This window comes from Perna viridis, chromosome 8, assembly GCF_037379345.1.
Source record: "Perna viridis isolate PV_CMFRI_1.1 ecotype Kerala chromosome 8, ASM3737934v1, whole genome shotgun sequence".
Taxonomy (NCBI): Eukaryota; Metazoa; Mollusca; class Bivalvia; order Mytilida; family Mytilidae; genus Perna; species Perna viridis.
Genome location: NC_142452.1, coordinates 17,801,580 through 17,825,999, shown reverse-complemented (window position 1 = coordinate 17,825,999; position 24,420 = coordinate 17,801,580). Strand labels below are relative to the sequence as shown.

The following is a 24,420-nucleotide window of genomic DNA, read 5'->3' as shown; positions in this document are numbered from 1 at the left end:
CGCTCTTAAAATGTCCGGGATAGAGAAAAAAGGAAAGGAAAACTATAGAATAGTAATTAAATCGGTTCTCATGATGCAAATGGTACATCGTAACGGTCCACTAGTCTAAGGTCAAGACCATAAAACGTGTGTTGTAATAACTTTAATCTTGTATTAAGATACGTCTGTTCCATATGCCTAGTTCAAAGAAGTCAAGCATGGTACATAATTCTGAAAAGCGTAATTCATAGTAACTGTCACGTAAAACGTTACAAAATAATTTTGTTTCTGTAATATTTTGTTTTGTACACATAAAAATATCATGTTTGATAAAAATTTTGTATCGTCTCTTATGTTGACTAAAATAAAAAGTATTAAAAATCCAGTGCATCATCAGTTTAAAAAGGCAGGTTATTACTAATAGCATGTAATAATGGCGATAAAAGTCTACAATATTGTACGACGATACCGATTAAGATGTAACGCTATAAAAAAAAAAGATAAATAAGAAAGATTTTGTTTTCAGTCAAAATATTGAACTCTTTGAGTGCCTTAAACATGTGAGTGTGTAAGATTGAAAATGATATGAACACATGCAACTCGCTGCGTAGTAAAGCGATAATTTGTGACATATTCAAATTCCATTTTGAGATTGAGAACTCGAGCGATAATCATGCTTAAATCTCAAGTTCAAAAATCAATGCCGTAAAGATCAATGACGTAAAGATCAATGACGTAAAGTTCAATGACGTAAGGATGCAATATTTGTCTTTTTGAATGTTTTATTGATACAATATATGTATTATTTATACAATGAACCTGGGTATTCCAACACACCCACTGTGCTACAGCCGATCGAACACACCGTACAACTAATTATCAACACTGAAGTCTACGGGGACAAAACTGAAGTAAAAGTAACTTGGTTTATTTATCGATATTTTGTTGTTTTTTTTTCTCAAAAAATGATATCGGTTATGTATTTTTCTCTAACTTTAAATATTTAAATCGCTTTTCAGTTTTAATTCTGCATTTGTAAACTCTTCAATTATTAAGCTAAAATTGTGTGTCGTGAAATTGCAGAGAAAATGTATACATTTTTCATTATTACCTTACATATACAACTATATTCTTCAATTTTTGCATTTGAATGTGAACGTTGTTATAGAAACGGTCCTGTACTACACAACAGGCTACAAAATTAAACTACGCACATGGCTACACGGTAATTTTACAATTCTTCCATGAATAGACTTTTAAGCTTACTTTAGGATGTAGTCAGTGTTAAACATTCATATTTAAACCATCTGATTCTATAATAATCAACTTGAAAATGTTTCATATGGTTATACGTAAAACTGAGTGTTAAGTGGTGTTTCATCATTTCCGTCCATTGTTACTTTCTATGTGGATAAAACTTTGCCTTAACTTAACACATTCACGGTTGTTTCCAATTGTAATACAAACGCTTACATGGAATATAGATGCAATGTAGGTTTTTGACTTGATGGTTTATAAAAAGCAAATGTTTACATAGTAGAGAACACTGCCTTCATTCTTTGTGTTATTTTGTTACTCTCCGTTTATGTTTACAGTGAATACGAATGTTATATAACCATTTAATCTAGATAGACAATCAAACCGAATATTATTGTTATTTCAAACGAATAGGAGAATATCTGTATGTTTAATCCCTTTGCTAAATTAATGGATGGATCGTGTTGTATCCTTTGGAAACACAGAATTTCCATTATCGATACAGTGAATCCGATTGAAACTCCTGTACTAGCCTTTAAATACTTCAAGCTTTTCTGGTTATAAAGGATGCTCCAATTATAACTGTTCGTTTCAATGCAGACTAAAGAAGCATTCTATAAACAGCTAAGTAATCAATGGTTGAACGTCGATCCCATTGTCTTTATTTCTAAAAGAGTTATAAATTAAATTCACAAGCATAAGATACATTAAATTATATTGAAATCAGTTGAACTCAAGGAAAAAAAACTTCATAGATGCCATGATATAGCTTACCACAACTTATTAGAAATATCAACAAAAAAAATCAACGTAGTAGAATAAGCTATTCAGACTAGACACACAAACAACTAAAAAAACCAACTTGATCTGTGTATTTTGTTGTTTTGGAGCCAGCTGCAGCCTGCCCAGTGAAGTGAAGGTTTTCTCGTCATTCATTAAAGACCTGTTGGTGGCCTTGAGCTGCCATTTTTCATCCGATGGGTTTGTTGTCTCTTTGACGTATTCTCCGTATTCACATACCTTATATTGACAAGTTTTTGTAGTTACTTATTCATACAAATTTTACTATTGAATTATTATCAGAAATTTTATTCAAAATGTCATATGATGTATAAAGTTACAAACTACATAAATCGCTGAAACTGTAACTGCCAGGTAAATTGTGGTAATTTGGTAGTAGTATTTTTTCTCTTAAAGACTTCTTGCAAAATGCAATGGATCGGCTTTTTGCTTCAGTGCACGAATCTAAGTCAACTTCTGAGTTTTTTTCAGTCTTAATAGTTTCACCAAAAAACTTAACCCTAAATTGACATGTCAGTCACCTTTTCCTGGAACTTATAGTTTCCGTTATTGGAAAATTTGCGAATATTGTTTTTTTTTTTCTGACAAAAATGTCTATTCTAGATGAAATGCTAATATCAGACCGAAACCAGTTATGGTAATGAAAGGTTTTGTAACAAAAGGAGTATTCCTACAGAATTTCATTATTGACGAAACGTTTTCTACTGTTGTTGACCTTAAAGCCATTATATGAATTGTGCCAGTGTGCAAGTAATGGAATAGTATATTTTTCGATTGGAAAACGTCATACGTGTCTTTTTTGCCTCATCTTATGTTTGCAGAAAAGTGTCTTTTCAAAAGGATGATTTAAAAATGGAATTTCGAAAAAAAATAGACAAACCGTCTAATGATATTTTGAACAATATAGTTGTGTCAGGTTTGGTTAGCAGCATTTTGAATACAATTTTATTGTGTTTATCTGCATATGAAGGTACGTGTTTTAGAAATTTGTTTTAAGTAAATAACTATGCATGTTCTGTATTTCACACTTAACAGACAGATAAGAAATCGCTTGAGATAGTAGTATTGACATCAAAACTGGGTGTAAATTGCAAGTCCTATTTTACTGTGGTTAACCATTTGATATCAAATACGGCGCCTTGATTCGGTATTTCAAGAGATAGTAAAGTTTATATAGTTGATTTATAAACCCTTAATCTTCATCATGTTTTAAGTAAATGATAATCAAATTATGACACTGTAATGCTGAAGTATATTATAGATCTTTTTAAATCTCGTAAGAAGGAAAAGGGCACCAATAAAGACGTATATAAAATGCCTATTTACCTACCTAGTCATGCCCCAAGTCAAATAGAGCAAGTACTTGTAGTTTCCATTCAAGCTCTTTCGTCTCTTTTCTACCGTTTGTCTCCCTGTTGTTTTGGCGTGCCTGTTTTCGTTTCTCTTTGGCATAAATAAGCAACAGCGAAAATTGGTATGTTTACAGTAATTGTTATTTAACAAGATTGCATTTTTATTTTTTTTAAAACACTTGTGTTTTCCTCAAAATGCATCACCAACAGAAAATGGAAATTGACAACTATGGACAGAAGCAATGAATATAATTGTTGATAACGTAATGACCATGGCCAAACTATATATGTTCAAAGACATATCACTTTATTTTGTAAGGCAAAAGATTTACACAATTTCTGCAAATTTATATTTATCTTTCAAAATTTGCTCAAACCGCCAAAGAGACACTTTCTACTAGAAAATGGACTCCAAGTAAGAAAAAAGTACGTTTTCAGTGGAAATAGGCAAAATTTTAAAATCTTTTCTCATAAATTCTTTATAAATACTTTTATACTGATTTTGTAAACCTACATTAAAAGTAGGACCACAAAATTGTAGACGATGATTCCATTTAGTATTCTTGGACAATGACTTGACTTCATTGAAGTATAAAGGCCAATACTTTTTCTCGTTTACTTGTAACTAGAATTCTTTAATAAGAGCCTTCGTTCCAACAAATACGTTTAGTTTTATCATATTTCTACAATACTGACATCAGTTGGCGTGAAACTACTAATCAAAGAAATATACTGCTTCATCAGAGTCATGAATTTTGTCCGGTCGATCTATTTCATTTTGCTGCCTAGTATATTTGACACTATCCTTAGAAGGATCAATATGTTACCGTAATGTTTAAAATTATAAGTCGTCTACTAAACGACGTCAAGCATAACTTCGAAGAAAGATGCAACCACTTAATCCGGTATTTAATCATAAGAAATGTAAGAGTCCATGTCATGATGTTACAGTTTCTATCCACTTTTAATTTCATTTTTATGTTTTATGTCCTATTCTGTTTGAAGAGATCATAGAAAAAATTGATACTTGGAAATTGTGCATTTATACACAAAACACACAACGAACTTTGCTAAATTTCTACTTTTCTTCAAAGCAGTAGAAACAATATCGTAGAATGTAAGACAGAGAAGCATTTACCAAGCATTTCCCAAAGTTCGATCCGGTTTGTTATTTATGTTGGATACACACATTATTTTTATTTTTTACCTTTCCATGTTTAATCAACTAGTTTTGGTATATGTTACTTAGGGAAAAAATATAAAAATACAAAAAAACAAATCCAAAAAAATAATTAACAAAAAAATTAACAAAAAAACAGGAAGCTACGAATGCATACATACAATGAGAACTTTATGCATCAATGAAAAAAGCATATTCTAAAGCACATCTCTATTACAACAGTTACTTTAGAGAGACTATTTGGATGACTTATTTGAATTATATATGTTTCCAAGTTTCAATTATTTTTGTCGAATCTATTCTCCTGTGCTTAATATGCAATTTGGAAATTTGGAAGTAATTACAGCAAAAAAGATTGTATCAAATGCTACTGTAAAGGCAATAATCTTATACCTCTTGTGTTCTATTTGATAGTATTTATTTTCATCACGGTAGGTCAATGGTTGTTTTTATTTGATCAATTGACAACTGAGCTGGTAAATGCAATGCCACCAAAAATAATTACAGCAAATCAACGTACTGTAAGATCTCAGATATATATATATATATCTAACACGTCTTAGAATGTGACGACTCTATTCTCTACACTGCTCCATCGGATCAAATTGATACAGGGAAGATAACGTAAACTTATAGAAGGGTCCGAAAAATTCCCAACGATGTTAGAACTGTCAAATTTGCGAAGCAAATTTTTGTCATTCCCTCCGCGGGACTCGAACTCTATAGCCTAACTGGCCGAGTGGTTTAGGGCGCTGGACTTAGTGCAGGCGGTGTTGCCGTAGATGTCACAGCGGTACGAGTTCGAGTCCAGCGGAGGGAACGACAAAAATTTGCTTCGCAAATTTGACAGTTCTAACATCGTTGGGAATTTTTCAGACCCTTATATATATATATATATATCTGGGAAAGGTGAATTATGTGCTATTTTATGCCGTTTTGATAATTCTAATAGCGTAGATTAAACCGTCATCATCAGAATTAAATTAACACCAGATACATATGTATGCAACAACTTACAAATGTAATCACTTATTTTGTAAGAGACAAACCGTTGTTTTTTACATTACGCCATGCTTAAAGACAAACATGCTACAGGGAGGTGGGTTAAAAAAAGATTGCTGAGAAAATCGTTGAAAGCAATTTCTTTAGAGAATAATATATTCAGTAGTTTTTGTGTGTTTTGCGTAATCGATTCACCGACCACGAAGTGTTGGTGACTTATTGCATTAACTTTTTTTGTCTATCATTCTTTTTACCTTGTACTTATTTATCCATACAAATCTTTCCATTGCCTCACCCCATTTCTGCTTTGTCTCATACCCCATTCCCTATTGCCTCGTACCCATTTTTTCATTGCCCAAAATTCATTTACCTATTGCCCTATGCCAATTTCCCCATTGCCCATCCCATTACTCCACTGCCTTGTACCCTATTCCCATTGCCTCATGACCCTCAATCCATTCCCTCAGTACCATCGCCCCATTGCCTAATTACCATCTCCCCATTGCCTCATAACCTTCACCCTATTGGCTCATTACCATCTTCTCCACTGCCATATACTATACCCCTTTTTCATTGCCCTATACTTATTTCCACATTGACCCAATCCAATTTCCTCATTGTCCTATGTCTAAATTAATTCTTAGTTTACCCTATTTTTGTAATGCATCTATCATGTATCAGCGATTTTTTTTGAAATTATGTAAATAAACATTTGAAATTGAAATTATAGTGTTCGTTTTTCACGCGAAACATACTTCGTTTGAAATTAATCTTTTGTTGAATTTTATTTTGTATGAACAAAGTATATCTTAATGTACTTGTCTTAACTTCTTCCAGCCAGTTAGTAAAAAAAACCCGTCAAATGACTCATGTGGCTTTGACTGACAAACAATGTGAAATAAAAAATTGTAATGAAAATTTTAGCGTTAAAATTAAGTTTTTTGTTAAAGTAACGACACGATGACATTGTTATATAAAGACTTCACGAATGTACCTCGTATTTTGTTATAATGAAAAAGAGTCATAGTACCACTCATGGTCTCTGAAATGTATTGCATTTACAAATACGAAAGAAACAAATCTTATCGTACTGAATTGTAACAAAACATATAATATTGATTCACACGTACTGCATTGTAACAAAACATTTCATCTTGAGTCGCACATCTGTTTACATTTAGCTGATCCTTCTTTTACTTTAGATAGTAGTAACAGATTGCTAAACAGGCGTCGGAATATCTTGGTTGAAAATCAGTTCAGTATTTTCATATAATTCTAAAAACTTATAAAAATAAAATATAGGTCATTATTCGGAAATTTTGTTTTCTACCCCAACTGTCTCCGAAGTCTTTTTCCTTACAGTTTTAATATTGTTTTTATCTTAAGAAAATGGTGTGTTTCTGAACTCTGTCAGTCTAAATGTTAGCAGTATTTGATTGGCAAAACCCCATAGCATTTTTCCATAACATGCATTTATTTGTAGTTAAATCCAATTGTGTGCTTTTTGTATAATTCCGTACCTACACCCATTTCTTGACGATTATAACAAACAATAAGTGTTTTTGGAATTTGAATTTTGAACTTATTAGGTAATAGCCTTAGTTTCTTCAAATTAAGAAAAAAAAACAACAAATGTTTCAAATGCATTTGTGGTGCTTGATAAACACCTACTATGTTACAGGACATAGACAATTTAAAGGTAAAAGAGCACGAGGGCAAACCCCGAGATGAGACAATTCAAGAGCACAAAAATGAAAGAAATACAATAGAGCGATTATTGCTATATATCTATCATTTTTACATATTTAAACAGCTCTTATTTATTTTGCGTCATGTCATTTTAAAGTATATTTGTGATAACATTTTTTACATTATCATGCTAATAGTATTATTCCAATTCCTCATGTGCACAAAGAGTACCACACCAATGTCGTTTCACATGGTCGTAAAGGAATTAGACTATATTTGTTTATTGAAACATCCTCAACTTTTATTGATGTTATTAGCTTAACAAGAACGGATATTGTGAATAAGTTAAAGAGACAACAACCCAACTCGGATGAAAAATATCAGCCCGAGGCCATCCATGCGTCTTGAATGAATGACCGGGAAAGTCTCACGATATAGGTAAGGTTGCAGATGATACAGCGAAAAAGTTGCCCCCATATACACAAGCAATATAAAAGTAAACTGAATGTGAAAACGAAACAATATATATAGGCCCGAAATTCTTGACTTGGGACAGGCGCAAAAAATGCGGTGAGGTTATAATACTTTGGCGTAAGCACAACCATGCCCCCTTTTTTTTAAATCAGACAACTTTGGAAAACATATAACACATTAAACACACATATAGATAAGTTAAAACAGGTGTGAGTTTCTTGTTGAAACATAAATAACGTGTAGATTTTTGTTTTGGAAACAATTCTTGCACTTATTGTTTCTAGCAATCGTCTACAAACAGTTGGATAAGTGTTTCAAATAAGTACATTCTTAAACATTTTATTTCTCGCAAAATCGTTTACTCATCTGAAATTGAAGTCTTTAAGTCTAGTATGTAGGAGGAAATGAAGCCAAAATTAAGGTTGACATATAAATCTTTTATGTTTGTTTTCCTTTTCATTACCCATCTAAATGTCGGCTAATAAGATAGTTTAATGTTTTGTTTTTTTGCTTTTACTTTTAAAAAGAACAAATCATTTGATTATTATGTCAACAACACTTACTGATAAGTTTAACATGCAATGTTGTAAATAACGTAGTGAGAACAATGGGATTATTCAACTACGTCGAAATCCAAATAGATAACCAGAACTAGATAACACGTTGTTGCAAGCCGAATGAAATAGATACATATAAAAGCTGACAGAAAATAAAAAAGGCGTATAGTAAAAAAAACTTAACACTATCAATATGAATTCCCACAAAAAAACGGGAGTGTCTTTAGGTGATCCGAAAGAGTAAGCTTCACCCTTAATATTGATTCACAGTAATTGCTCCGTCTATGCATCTGGTAATATATCATTGTTTTCATATATATATATATATTTATAGTACGATCTGAAAAATTCCCAACGATGTTACAGTTGACAGTTCTAACATCGTTGGGAATTTTTCTATAAGTTTACGTTTCCTGTATCAATTTGATCCGATGGAGCAGTGTAGCGAATAGGCGAATAGAGTCGTCACATTCTGAGACAGATATATATATATATATGTGTGTGTGTGTGTGTGTGTGTGTGTGTGTGTGTGTGTGTGTGTGTGTGTGTGTGGAGAACCTGTATTTTTATTAGTTTAATAATTAAGTTTCCCATTATATTTCATTTCTTTAAATTTGATCTGTTCTCTACAGTGGTCTGAGTAACTATACGCTTCATTGCATTTTGCATTTACTTCACATTGTGCCTAACTTCTGCTCACTGACTGTTACTGGTTTAATTATACTTAGGGGTTGGATGTCCTAAATTTTCCACTCGTGAGTAGTATTTTATTTTGGTATAAATACTCAGAATTTTGTACAGTATTTCAATGTGGAATTAGAAGGCCAAGATGTACATATTAGAAAGCAGTATAGCCAGCAGATAAGGTATTTATGATGTTCATTTTTCATTTTTCGTACTGGCATTTTGCCAGTCAGAGCTTTTAGCAAGTTTCATTGTAATTTTTTTTATTATTTTGATTTTCAATATCATTGAGTCAGTTTAATTGATTTGATGCTAAGGTATCTTGTTATAGTGAGTACTTATAACGAACTTTAATGGTCATTTTGTGTATTATTATAGTTAACTGTGGGTATTACATTTAACTGCTTGATCATTGAGTTGTGCTCTATCTATGCTCTATCTAACTGTAGCCATGTCTCGATCGACATGTAAGTCACTCCAAAAGCAGGTCTTTGAATTCCAACATCAATTTAGCAAGATGAAGCCAACTGAGAAGTATACCGATTATAGCGAAGAGAGCGATGAATTCGCGTGTGATCAAAAACGTTCCATCGTATATGTTCAGCATGAAAGACGAGTTCAAAAGTTTTCCGGGTATAATATGTCCGTAGATGATTGGTTAGAAGATTTTCAATCATGCACTCTTGATATGTCTCGTCAAGAGCGTGCCAGTTTCATTTATTCCTTTCTGGAGGGCGCCGCCAAAGAAGAAATTATATATATACAATATGCTGCATTTCATGTGAAGATATTTGTGAGGTTGTAAGTTCTTAAAAGTTCATAACTTTAGAAAGGAGTCCGTTATTTTATATTTTATGTTAAAAGCAAACGCGTGCACAGTATTGGGACTGGCACTGATCAGCATTCAAGCCGGGCTTGCCGACAGACTTTAATTTCAAACCGACCATATTTTCTTCTGACAAGCTGGTCGGCATTTACTTTCAGTTCTGCACGTCATATGTCCGGTTTATAATCATCGCGCCTCGCTGAGTTGTTTTCATTAGCAAATATGGAAAAAAAGAAAGATGGTCATGATGAAGAAAACAAAACAAAGCTGTGAGCTAGCGACTTTCCACCGGATTATCACCAAAGCCTTTAAAAGAGTTGATTGTCATTGACAAGAGATACATTTGTCAAAAGTATAGCACACAAAGCGAGGAACAAATCTGGATTGACAAACCATGTATCAATGCAGTAGTTAAAATATGGGGAAACTTGAAGTAAAGACATATCAATTGAAAATGTAAAAGAATAAATGAAATCAGTTGTGTGAAATTCGTGATAATGAGGAAAATTGTTTATGAGAGGAAACAGATAAGGAACAATTTGATTAAGAAACTGAAAATGAAAAAAAAAAAATAAAATTGTACCAGTTTTAGATAACTGCATGCGATTGTATTGTATTGTAATACTTGCATATTTACAATTAATTATTATTATATTATTTATTTCGACACCACATAAGAAATACCTAGTTGAAATATTTTCATTGCAAAATTAAACCCGGTTGTAAAGGGAATTTTCAAAACACTTACCTTACCCATGGCAAAAAAGGAAAACACTGTTGGAAACATAAAAATGCTTTCTTGTGCCAATTGTTGTACTGGATATGTTACAATAAGGCAGAATTATGTCAATAAAAAAAACATTTATGTACAAAATGGGACATTTCGTGAGTTATGGAGATTTCCGTAATTTTTTCAAAATCGTAAATGCATTGGGAATTCTATTCTATTGATTTCATGTACTTTTTTTATAAACATGCAATTATTTAACATACAGTAACAGACTCTACGCATTAGAATGCGACTTATGCGGTTTAGTATATGACGGTGAAACACAAGAACGATTATACAAACGAATGTACGGTCATCGTTCCGGAATTAATACATTGATATCAAAGACTTTAAGGCTAAACCACCTGACTGTTCTTTCAAAAACTCTCGATTGGAATATGGACCTTTCCAGTCACGTCGTTACGTGAGATTTAATTATCATCGAAAACGAATTTCTCCGCAAGTCCTTACTATGGGTCCAAAGTAACGTGAAGTACGCTCCATAATTTGGAATTATAACTTTAAAATTATTATGGATACCGTGGAGGACTACGCAAGGAAATGGATATAATCGAGAACAAGAAGACACTGATTTTCTGTCAGAGTAAATAAAGGTCATGATGTCTTTATTTTTGAAATGTATGACAGTTCAAAGTAGGTCAACGAGTGTCAATGCTACATTTCATTCTGAATTGTCAACAATCCTTTTCATCTTTTGCAACATCACTTCAGCACCTGCGTATAATTTTTTTTTATATAATTTTCACAACTCATACGTTATGCCAGAACTTTCCGCAACTACACTGACTTTTTGTTTCGCGATAGACTTCTTACAATTAGGCTTCTGGAACATGGTTATGTTGACACAAGATTTAAGTCATCACTACGGAATTTTCATGGTCGTCATCATTAACTCGTAGATCGCGTTACGGTGTATCCATCTGCTCCATGAAATCTGATTTGTTCAATGTGTCTTAGTTTTTCTATCTAGAAAAGCATAGAACGCTTACCCTACCGGTCCACCTGGTACATGCTCCTACTTTTTAGTGAAGTCCGATTTGTTTACTTTTGTTATTTTGTACTTTTTGTATTTGTATTTTGTAGTTACTTTATGTTCTTTGTTGTGTGTGTCTGTTTTCCATGTCTGGTCTTTGTCCATGGATTACATTCTTTTGATTTTCGTTAGAATCTTGGTTCTCTTAATTACGCTTTTCTATTCTCACTTTTTTATAATTTCAAATCGCAATTCATAAAATATATATACAACAAGACAAACACCTCACTTTTTGGGCAAAACGGACTTAGGAGTCATAACTTATCGGAACAAAAAGACTCTTAAGCAAGTTTTATGAGCCTGTCTACGGTCAGGATAATGTGTCATTAATGTGTCATTTATGTGTCTTTATGTCACTTTCAGTTTTATTTTGAAGAACTGTCATCGTATAGTTTCCTTAGATTTTATTACTTTGTTGTCGGGGCCTTCAAGAGCTTACTGAAAGGTATATTTACAATAATTGAAGATCTTTTGGTGAACTCTGAAAGTATTAACTATTTTGTATTTAGGTTATACGCTTGTGCATTTGTTATTTTTACCACATCCGTTCTTTTTCTCTCATTCCATTTTTCTTACAGACAAATGCCTCTACAACAATGTAATGAATTCCTTCGCCCTTCAACTGGTACTTAATCAAAAATTCTAGGAAAAGTTCCATGGCATTTTTTTAGGGTATGATTAAGTTCATTTTCAGTAATAAAAATATGGCTTTAGTTTATTTTCCTTCTGGATATGTTGGTAATTGAAGATATTATATCACATTTGAACGCCTACAATTCTGAGTGATAAATGCAATATATTCAATTTATTAACAATATGCTTATCAATGCGGAATAATCATATCAAGGTAATAGAATAGTCCCACACTTTCTTTGATTTGATATAACATATAACATTTTCAAGATATAATTCTTTAACGTCTTTTTAATATAAAGAACCTTACAAATTGATCAATATGTATCTCGCCAAACAAACAGTGTGTCCGTGACCGACAACAACATATAATTCAGTTCCGATCTTAAGAGTAACTTTTTCTTCACAATATAAAAGTCTCGTTAATGACTGTAAGCTATCAACTGAATAACGAACATATGAAAGATCCCTAGGTCCTATCCGATGAGCTGTTCTTCAATCGGTCATAGTCATAAGGATTATTTTGTTATTTTACATAAAACATGAAATTGGTTTGTCTGTTTCAAAAACAAGGATTGAAGGAACATTGTATGATGAATGTAGTCCTTTTATCTTATTGTATGCTCGTTTTATCTGAAAAAATCTCACATATTTCTGGTTAAAATAAAGCAAATTTGACATATAAAGACCAGTTTCTGTAACGTATCATGCAAACCTATGTTCGACTTTTTAAATGACGGCAACCGTTTCAAATTGGAAATGAAATAATGTAGACTTAAGAAGTTTGGTATACTAAAAATTAACCACTTGAACCATCGTATTTCTATTGTTTGTATTTCCTGATACTTTCAGGCTGCTGCATTGATACTAAAATATCGAGTATTTCCAATGACAACGCTACATCAAAGCGATTGTGACGTCACCAACAAACGGAATAATATCAATTCTGAATCTATTAGCGAACACCAAAACTCACCCTTACGGGCTAACCTTGATTTTTTAATCTCAACGTCATGTTTTTTACTGTAACAATCTATCAAGAAAAGTATAAGATAGTGATTTCACAATACGTTGATGTTAATTTAGGATAATCATTGTCACAACCGGATTTGATAATGATGCTTAAATGCACATGGCCTTTAATAATACAACATTATATGGCCCTGGAGGGTTATACACAGCCAGACGAAGTTGTTCATATTAATTCTAGTTCAGTTTTTTTTTTTTTTTTTAAAGTTTTACACAACTGGCATGTGTGTAAGACAGTAATATTTTGTAATACGCATATGTGAAATTTAAGACGTGAGCGTCTTGTTTCATGTGAAATGAAAGTCTTGAATAAATTCAGATTTTACAAATATTTCGAAAAAAAAGATTTTATAAGCCATTGCAGTCAGAAATTATTTAGTGAATGGAAATCAAACATTTCTACAACAATTGATGAGATTTCAATAAACACAACAAATATAGAAGCATCGAATTAAACAAATGCTTAAAGTTACATTGAAGCATATAACATTGAATCAGTCATCATGACATTACCACGACATTTTTTTTTCAGACAGTTCGGCTCTTCAAGTATTGTTGAAGGATTGTGCACTGAAATATTACATGACTAACTATGTAATGAAACAATATGTGCAATGCAATTATTGCTATTCTAATGATGATAATGAAAAAACGAAATTTTTATTATTATCATTCTTTTAATTACAATAATACCTAAAATAAAATTAAGTAGTGAATTTTGGTGATTAAAATATGTGTAGGCCTATTGAAGTCTTTGACACAAAAGAGGTATCACATTTACGGTTTAGATCTTAAAATATAATTTCAAATTCAAATTATCTAATTAAGTACCAGTCCATATGAAATTCAGACACTGCCTATGGTAAGGTGATTCATGGTGTAAAAAATCCACCGAACAAATGATGCATTTTTTGGTCTACATACGCTATATTTTTATGTGACAATAATCTTTTGTGTATTTAGTTCTGAACTTTTGAGAAAACTACACTTAATCTACAAGTAAAATCAACCAAATCAAACCAAATCAAGAACGATAACTCTTGTAAAGTTTTCATTTCATGTACAGTCTATATAAATTTTATGTCAAAAGCGAAATACTCGAATGAAAATCTAGGCCTTTTTATATGGTCTATAGCTGTTTCTGAACAAGAAATAAACTGAATTTGTGGGTTTTTGACATGCACGAATCACCTTCTGTCTGAATTTTAAGACTGCTACTTAAATCACTAGTAAACCTAATAGCAAGGTTATCGATTTACCCATTGTTTACTCAATAGGCAAATATAGTACATTCATTCCAAATTCAAGCGGATCCAATCCATATAACAAGCCAGTGCACATTGTGCTGAATAATGGGAAGTTATCAAGTGATTAAATGATATGTTTTCTTAATAGATCCTTCTGGTTCATCTATCTACAATTATTAGAGTCGTCGAAAATCGGATAAAATAATTATATTATTACAAGTTATGGATTCTTTGATAGTTACATTACTGAAAACTAATAAATCATTTGCTGTTTGGAGCAATCATTAGCTTTTACGCTGTGTTGCAAAATAAGTAAAGAAAACAATACATATAAACGAATTTTTGGCATATTTTGTATTAAATATACAAAAGATTTACAAACTGTTACAAAATTTAGTGTGAAAACGACGTCAAAAAATATTTTTTCTATTCTAGTTTTAATACCTATTTTTTTACGGAGATTTGGGTGTGGTTTTATCCTCACATATTGGCCACATGCTGCGACGGGCTAAATTTGTTAAGGTACAATAGGCCTTTATGATTGGAATATTTAAGTTGTCGACGCACGTGACCTACTCTCCTACACACAGAAATGTTTTCTTCTTTGGTAAAACATATACAATTTTACTTCATTTAACAATAAGGATTCCAAGTTATGAACAGATGAAGGGCAAAAAAGGTTTTGTCGACTAAGTAAGCAAATTTTTTACTAAATATTATGCAAAATCCATACCTATTTGTCTATTGTCAAGGGGAATTGGATACGAACCGAACATTGTACATTTAACACGAATGGTAAAGAATTCATATATCAATGTGACCAATATTGGTTACTCCTGGCAACGTTTTCGTAAATAAATTATGAAAAAGGCACCAGCATATTGGAAAGGATTGCTGACAGACAACAAACGCCACGAGATGCACGAACCTTTGGCCAAAAGGAGTAAAAATGTTCTATTCATCAGTCTTTCTCATTATTATAAGGCGTGCCAAGAATAACTTTCAAAGTTTTAAGTAGCAGTCTTTATAAAAGTCAGACATGGGATGATTCGTGCATGTGAAAACACACCAAATTAGTTTTATTTCCTGTTCAGTATCAGTCACTGATCACATAACCAGTCTTAGTTTTTTATGTGGTTGTTGTATTTTGAGATAAAAATTTCATACTAGTAGATTGAACATGAAATTTAATGAAAGAGTTATCGTTCTTGATTTTGTTTAATTTAGTTGATTTTAGTGGGAGATATATGTATGATTTTCTCAAAAATACAGTTCTGAATACAGAAAGGATTATTGTGTAAAATATAGAACGAAAAAGGGTCGTTTGTTTGGCGACTTTTTCTACACAATGAATCACTTTAACATTGACAGTGTGAGATTTGTATGTGGACTAGTAATTCAATACTTAACATAAAACAGTAACCATACCATTATTTTTGTTGTTGTACGTCTTTTTAGATATTTTGGATATAATATGCATATTTTGGGATATAATTTGGATATTTTTTATATAATTTTGGATATTCTGTTAAACCATACACAAAACAAATACTAAGCTAGAAAATTAATTAATGTATCAATGTTCTAATCAAAACCTTTGTGTAGGCTAAAGTGGCATGTACAATAGTTGTTGAGTAGAGATAACTGAGTTCAACAGTTTCATTTTGGAAAGAAACTCTTTTTTCTTACAACGTCTTAGAACAACATAGTTGTGTTAAATATATCGTGATCGTGTAGACATTGGCAAGTACAAATTATCCAAAATGGTTGTCAATGGAGTCTATAAAACGAAGTTTTGCGACATATTGTTTTTGCCCCGTTTCTTCTTCTTCTTCTTCTTCTTCTTCTTCTTCTTCTTCTTCTTCTTCTTCTTATTATTATTATTATTATTATTATTATGCTTCTTCTTCTGCACGTAAAGACGTCCTGGCGATTTCTCATAGTCCGTTTATTCGATTCATACCAGACTTAGCTCAAACATCAAGCATGCTCAGAGGGTATGCATGCCTCTTCTGGAATTTCAAAATGTCTGCCGATTTCAGAATGGCCGCCAAAACAAAACCCGGAAAAATGAAAAAAAAATTCTATAAAATTAGTGGAACTCATTAGATGTATGAAAATGACTCAGAACGCTGTTCTAGACTTGCTGTCACCATATGCTTTCAAGAATGCCGCCATTTTTTTTCAAAATGGCCGCAAAAATCGGCCAAATTTGAACATTGTTCGATTTCAATGAAAATTGATATCTAGGGTAAACATGCCATTCTAAATTCAATGGCGGCTTCAGATTTCATATTAAAGCCGCTTAAATCGGCAAAATTTAAACTTTGTTGGGTTTCCATGATAATTGATATCTAAGGCAAAGATTTGCATAGTAAATTCAGAATTTGACTAAATCCGACTAATTGCCGGTTTTGGCGACTTTTGTGTTTTGCTTGCAAACACAGTATCACTTGTTATAATTTGTTTTACAAAGCAGCACGAACATCAATATATGTATAGTAATACTATACTATACAGTTAAAGTGGGGGGAGAAAGGCAAAGTCTCGAATACTAAATGTGTGAAATCAATAGAAAACTTTATTGTAGCTTGTAATATGTTATAATGTTACACGAACATCACCACTTCTGTTTAATCAATTTGATCGACTACATTGTACCTGTAAAACGAATATTTTAGGGAGCTTGAAATACATTATGATTGATTTGAAATTTGTTTACATCAGTGATCTAGATTTACCCTACCGGTGCTACTAGTCCATGCTCTCAGGTTTTAGTGAAGTCAGAGTTGCACATTTACCTTTCTTGCTTTGTGTGTATTGTTTTGTTAATTTGGTGTTCTTTGTTGGGTATGTCCGTTTTCCATTTCTAATCTTTTTTCCTGGATTATATTCTTTTGATTTCCTCTAGAATCTTGGTTCCCTTGCTTACTCTTTCACTTATTGTCTAAGATTCTTGGGGTAGATTTGCAATATTACAAGAAGCCATTGTGATTTATATATCTAAGAATATTATAACATAACGTCAAATCTCGAAAAAAAAAGCTCAGACATAATATCTTGTTTGTATGTTGTCGTTGTTTCATGATAATGTCACAAAAAAATCAAGGTTTCTGTCGGCAGTCACAAACATGACGACCTATTGTATGAAGAATTGAGCGACCGATATATTTGACTCTTAATCATGAGTTAAATTTCTGATAGGCATGTTTAATGTGAAAGAAGAAAGACAGTTTAGAACAAAAATCTTAGTGAGACCAAAACAAATATTTTTCTTACAATTTATCATTGTAAACATAATTAAGGATTTTTATTTTGACGGAGTCGGAGGGAAAAAGTATCTGCCAACATTTTCTGTATAATCATTTTTCAATGTTTATTTATTTAATGTTTTTGGTATGTATAATAGTAAAATATGGTCGAGACTTTTTATTAGAACTTTTACCGACAATCCAATTCAAAATCTTCCTTTTCCCAACATATACGAAATTGTTGAATACAATCGTAAAAGTTGTTTTTGGATATGAACTTCCGATTTATTTTGAAAAAATAATCAAATTATATTTCTCGTTTTGGAAACATGATTGTTACATGCAATTATGATGTTAGAATTTGTTTCACATTTACAACCATAGTCAAATAAGTCGAAGCATATAATGGCGTCCTTCAAATATCAATACTCGAAAAAGACAAAGCTAGCAATTTATCAAATGAAACTGGTGTCAAAGAGACAGCGGTATGCGTCTACACGACAAGTTATTAAATTCCATATCAGACGATTCTTGTCACCAGTTCTGAATTAAAGGAAATAGATGTCATTTCAAGAATCTATAAGCAATATATGAAAGAACTACTTAAAAATCATGACAAACCAATGTCAGAACAATAAGAAGGAAATTAAAGACAATAAAAAAAAAAAGAAAACGAAAACAGATAGCATATAGAATAAAGTTAATTATAAAAAATCAATACTATTATTGATTGATCTGTATCAATTCCTTTTAAACAGTGCTTCTTGTCGTATTTGTACAATTTACATAGCATATTTGTAACTAATGCTTTAACTTCTTGCCAGCAAAAAGTTGCAAAAATGTTGTGGGATATTAATTATATAGGAACCTAATAGAATTTATATAAAAAGTAGTCAATGAGTGCTATATGCATATCAAAATCGCATTATTTTCGATTCGTTTTCAAAGGTTAATAAAATATTCTTATTTTATATACAAATATTACCTGTAAAAACTGTATTCTGAAAACCTTTCTGATTGGTTTGTTTTCTCGTCACATTTCAACGTCTCTACAAAATATTTTCTTTGTATTGTATCGACTTTTGCCTTTCCTTGTACTAATTTTTTCCTAATGTTCTTGGATTACAGAGATGTTACTATAATATTCAACAAAATTTGTTGCTATACTTGGGTATTGTTCCGAAAACTCTTTCACTTAAGGAGGTAGACCTAGGGTAAGGGACATTACTTATGAAGTCAGTGATATGTTTGTATCATATTCAATTTCACCAAAGGCTATCAAGCTTTTATTTGACACAGAAATTAATCTAAGTTACTTTGATGCTTACATGACGTAGATGTAAAATGCTGAATACAAACATTCCAATGATTTTTAAGAGTTGTGTCCCTTACACTAGGATTACCTCCTTAAATATTATTAATTAACTTATTCAATTAGCTCGTTAATAAAATTATATTAATAACATAATATTTAAATCTTGCTATATTTGAAGTTGCTTAGACCTTAATGTATGATGCCTCGAGTTCTTGGGGACAAATGGCAGCAACTGCTATAATTCGAGCCGAGAGGCAACCAGGTACTTATTTATATAGACCTACCATAAACAGTTATAAACACTTTAATACAAACGCAAGTGACAGACTAACTAGATTGATATCAACTTTCAAGCTATCTCTCTGTATTGAATTATATCACGACTAATTTGATGCGGGGAACGAGAATACGTAATCTAATAAGCTACCGCTGTGTATAACAATATACATTCTGAAAGACACTGTAAATAAGTATTATCTTCAGGCATCATATTAACTGTAATGCACTTGGTAGATCTTTGCTGGATCTGTTTTCCAATTTTGATATTTTTGGTGCTGGTAACTTTTTATATTACTTTTAGATTTAGCTTTTAGTGCTGTTGATTAGATGTTATAATTTGAAACACGTGTACATCATACAAGAAGTTGCAATGTTAATATTAGTGGTAATTTAGAATTTTTTATTATGTTCTTCTGTAACACAGCATTGAACTATTATTTGTATTTTTGGTCTGATGTTAAAATGTACTGTATTATAACTGTGTCTGTGGTATTTTGATTAGATCATGATTAATCATGACTAATCATGATTAGACATTTTATATACTGATATACTGAAGCACGATAATGTTTTGGTTTCAATCTCGGAACAAAAATAATTATTTGAGTTATCAGATCACCCATAACAAATAGGAGATACTCATATATGTAAAATGAATACGATTTTTATAAAAGAGAAATATACAGCGATTATACGGCAATTTTTGAAGTCGAGGCAGGTAACATCGTAGCCAGCTCATCAGCTCTAGATTGATGTTGCCTCGAGACGTTCAAAATAGACGTTATTCTGTTTATGAGCGACGTTGTCATTGAAAATTGTCGATATGTTTTATTATCACGGCGGTAGGCTGAGTGTCGATTTTATAAGGCAGTAGGAACAATAAAAATTTGATAAAATTGCCGATAAACAAAAATAAACGCTGAACCTGTATTATAAAAAACACTCAAAATCTCCTCATTTCCAAATTCTTTATCTAATTTTTACAGCTGTCTACTTGACCTCTACATTGTTAATGGAATAACAAATAGAATATACATATGGTAGAACGTCTCGGTGATGGATTTGGCTTACTGTTTCGATAGTTTTGGTTTTGAGTACTTCTTGTATACAACTAATATTTTGATAATGATCTTCCTACATATTCGATTTTAATGCTGCTAATGAGAGATTACTCATGGAAACACGCGTACAGCATAACGAAATTTACAATAGATAAAACTGGTATTTGTGAAATTAAATAATATTATCATTGTATATTCATAAATTGAGTAAACAAAATTTGCTTATAACAAGGTTTTGTATCCATTCGTGACTATTTAACACGTATATGTTGTGAAACCACGAAAATAAATAAGGGTATATTTCAATCTTTTATATAATATATCATAATGTAGCTGTAGTTGGAATACATGCACAGTACATCTGTATTAATTATAACACATCCGCTTACTATATCATAAAGCATAAACACACAACACAATACAAAATAAAAGCGGAAAGGGAAACCTCGAAAAAAAAAGAAAAGCAATATTGAGTGTTGTTACTAAATGGAAATAAATTTAGTATTTCGTTTCACGGGTCAAATAAGAGAGAATCCGTACATAGAACATAACTGTTATATCATTATATCAACACCGAAACCTGCAACACAATCCCATCTCAGCCCAGGGTTGAACGGAAGTGTATTTTTTGAATCAGCGGTTTCTATTTCTTAGACAGCACAAGTTGCAGATAAAGATGTTCATCTCAGTGAAAGAGGGAAAGTATCCATGACAAAAGGAGGACGTTTACTTATTCGAACGGCATTGCACAATGGTCAATACGAAACTTTTTCAGTAATCACCTGATTTACCAATATGCAGTGCCGTTCGAATAAATAAACGTCCTCCAATGTAGTTGTTGAGACAAAGTATCAAATACTATTATAACTACAAAAGTAGTGTATAGAAATGTCATCTGTAGTAAAGATCACAGTTCATATGTACTTATATGTCCTTTTAAGATTATGTCTGATTTTTCTCTGAATCCTGGCACTTAATGTAGAAAAATCTTCTTTATGTACAAACTGTCCAGTCAATCAGCAAAATCTAAGAAATCGTGACTGCTTTGTGTGATTGTCAGTCTAGACTTTACATTTGCATTCAATTTATTTTTTAAGACAATTAGTGAAACCCCCCTCATAGAGAAAATTATCTCATCGTTAATGTCTGAGACATACAGCAGACAGGGAGAGTTTTGCGACAGTTTAATTTTCGTTCTTTCAGGTGTGAAATGTATTACCTGAAATGCCACAAATACAGTTTCTGCGAATGTTTTATTTCAAGAATATTATTATAGATTTGGTCAATGAATGTGAAATTAACGCTGTGCGAAAGCAAACTTGATAACAAGTATTAACAAAATGTTAACAAACTTAATGAAATGTTTTCATTCTAAGTTTTATAAATATATCAAATGTAGCTCTGATACATTGCTAGTCCTGTTCCTAAATGTAAGATGTAGTGCAACCTTCCATTTATTTTCTAAAAAAAAAAGACGTTTCTTTAAATCTTAAATTTAGATTAATTAATTATTTTTTTATGCCACAACCCAGCTAAATACCAACACCCACCCATAAACAAAATATTAAAAACTTCAATCAACTATCACATTTTGTCACACATTATTGCTAGCATGCCCTGAATTGGATATGTAGGCTACAGCATATTTGCATTTACGAGTAAAAATCTGTTCTGGTAAATCTGTATATATATTTTAAAATTTTATATTAACACCTACGTTGCTAGCAAAATTTGGCTGCATTAGCATGTTTTGTGAAGAAAGGAAACATGCATATATGTAGAATACTGTATAAAGAAGCATTAAGCTTAGTTTTCATGAACATAATTGCATAATTAACATCTTGACTAAAATGATATTTGCAATTAATATCCTAGATTTTGACATAGGCAGACCCTGCAGCGATTACAGCGATTGATGACTTGAAATAATTAAACGGTTAACTTGTGATTGAATGAACAATATAAATTTACTAGTAAAATGCAGAATTAAAATTGTATAGTTTCTTCTTTCGTCTACACCGGACTTGACTTTTCATGGGCAACTCGGTGGGTGTTTCTAGAAAAGAAGTGGACGCTTACCCTACCGGTGCACCTGGTCCATGCTCCCAATTTTTAGTTGAGTCCGAGTTGCTCATTCATGCTTTTATTACTTTGTATGTATGATTGTAATCACTTTATGTTCTTTGTTGTGTCTCTCTGTTTTCCATGTTTGGTCGTTTGTCCCTGGATTACATTCTATTGATTACCGCTATAACCTTGGTTCCCTTAATTAAGGTGGTTAATAGGTAGTTGATCTTTACTGTCAGTTTCAATTTTACATTGCACTTTACTCCAAAGGCATATGATTAACATCTAAGCAGGTAATACAAGAAGCCTATGCTTGCGCGCTTTCTAAAGTTTTTTCTATACATTTTGGTGTTACTTAAATATGCTCCTACTAAAAAGCCGCAAATGAATTTTAATGTTCGACAGATTGATCTTTTTTGAAATCCAAAAACGATATTTTTTATGAATGAATATGTTTGATGTGTGTGTATTTAACATTTCAGAAAGATGGTTATTTGGTGATATTTCATGCCAGCTCCATGCAATGGTTTGCTACGTTCTTCTGTCAAGCATAGGGTGGTTAACCACACTGGCAGCTATCGAAAGGTAAGCACTAGTCATAAAAAGTCGTATGTGATAAAGTGATGGATGGTTTTAACTTCATACGAAATCGCAATTAACATTGTCATAATTACTTACATCATTGTTTTCTCGATAGCGATCCAAAATGTTCCTGTAATCAGATATTTCTCTCATAACACGAACTATGGGTTAACAAAGTAATTATATGTACCTTAAACTAATTTGAAGAAAAATCTATAAAAAAAAAGTATGATTTACTGTTTTTTGAATATATAGGGCAGACATGTTATAGTGTTAAAAAGAAAGTTAATTGAGCATTGTTAACCCAAAAAAGTAAAAAATGAATATCAAGTTTCCACTGAGAAGTCATTTACTTTCTTCTTCTGGTGTATGTGATTATAATAATATTACCGAAATCGAATCATAAATCACTAAAGGAAAACTATTGACCAAACTTTAAGACAAACGTGGTGATTTTTCATTCAAATTTGTCAACTTTCCTTTCATCTGTGGCAACATCCCTCCAGCACCTGCATATGGAGTGTTCATATCACAAATAATACGTTATGCCAGAGCTTGCCGAAACTACGCAGACTTTTTATATCGCGCTAGAACTCTAACAAATAGGCTTCTGGAACAGGGTTATTTTGCTACAAGATTGAAGTCATCACTACAGAAGTTTTATGGTCGTCATCATGAACTCGTGGATCGTTATGGTGTATCCATCTGCACCATGAGAACTGATTTATTCAACGGGTCATATTTTTCCTTTCCTTGTTTGTCTACCTCGGACTTGACTTTTTATAAGCAACTCGGCGTGTGTTTCAAGAAAAGCAGAGAACGCTTACCCTACCGGTGCACATGGTCCATGCTCCCAGTTTTTAGAGGAGTCCGAGTTGCTCATTTGCTTTTGTTACTTTGTATGTATGATTTTAGTTACTTTATGTTCTTTGCTGTGTATGTCTGGTGTTTGTCCCTGGATTACATTCTTTTGATTATCGCTATTACCTTGGTTCCCTTGATTACTCTTTCACTGTTTTTAGTTAGGAATATCTTGAAGTAAAACCGATGTGGTTTTGAAATATGAATGTAAAATGTTTCAATTAAACTTGACAACACGTTAAAAATGTATTTGTGTTTTTGTGTTTGCAATCTTCTTAACACTGAATCCTATAGTAAATGTAAGACGTTATTTATTTCAACGAAACCTGTTGTAAATTATTACATCATTGTCGTAACGATTGACATGACACTATTTTTAAGCAGCTATAAAGGAAAAAAAACACATCGACATAAAACATTAGAATTACAAGCTGCGTTTGATTTTCATATGAAACAATATAGTGCTAAAAA

At 31.9% G+C, this 24,420-nt stretch overlaps 1 protein-coding gene across 2 annotated transcripts in view; it reads left to right on the top strand.

Annotated features, from left to right (window-relative positions):
- Window positions 1-24,420, top strand: part of LOC148609592 (uncharacterized) — a 53,418-nt gene that overhangs the window by 6,667 nt on the left and 22,331 nt on the right. Inside the window, exons 1-2 of one of the 2 annotated variants that reach the window (XM_088542030.1) lie at window positions 19,286-19,361; window positions 22,989-23,091. In XM_088542030.1, the coding sequence (XP_088398156.1) occupies window positions 19,292-19,361; window positions 22,989-23,091 (173 nt within the window). In that variant the 5' untranslated portion in view covers window positions 19,286-19,291. Of the gene's footprint in view, window positions 1-19,285; window positions 19,362-22,988; window positions 23,092-24,420 lie in introns of those variants that run through there. The other variant, XM_088542029.1, reaches the window with a different exon arrangement.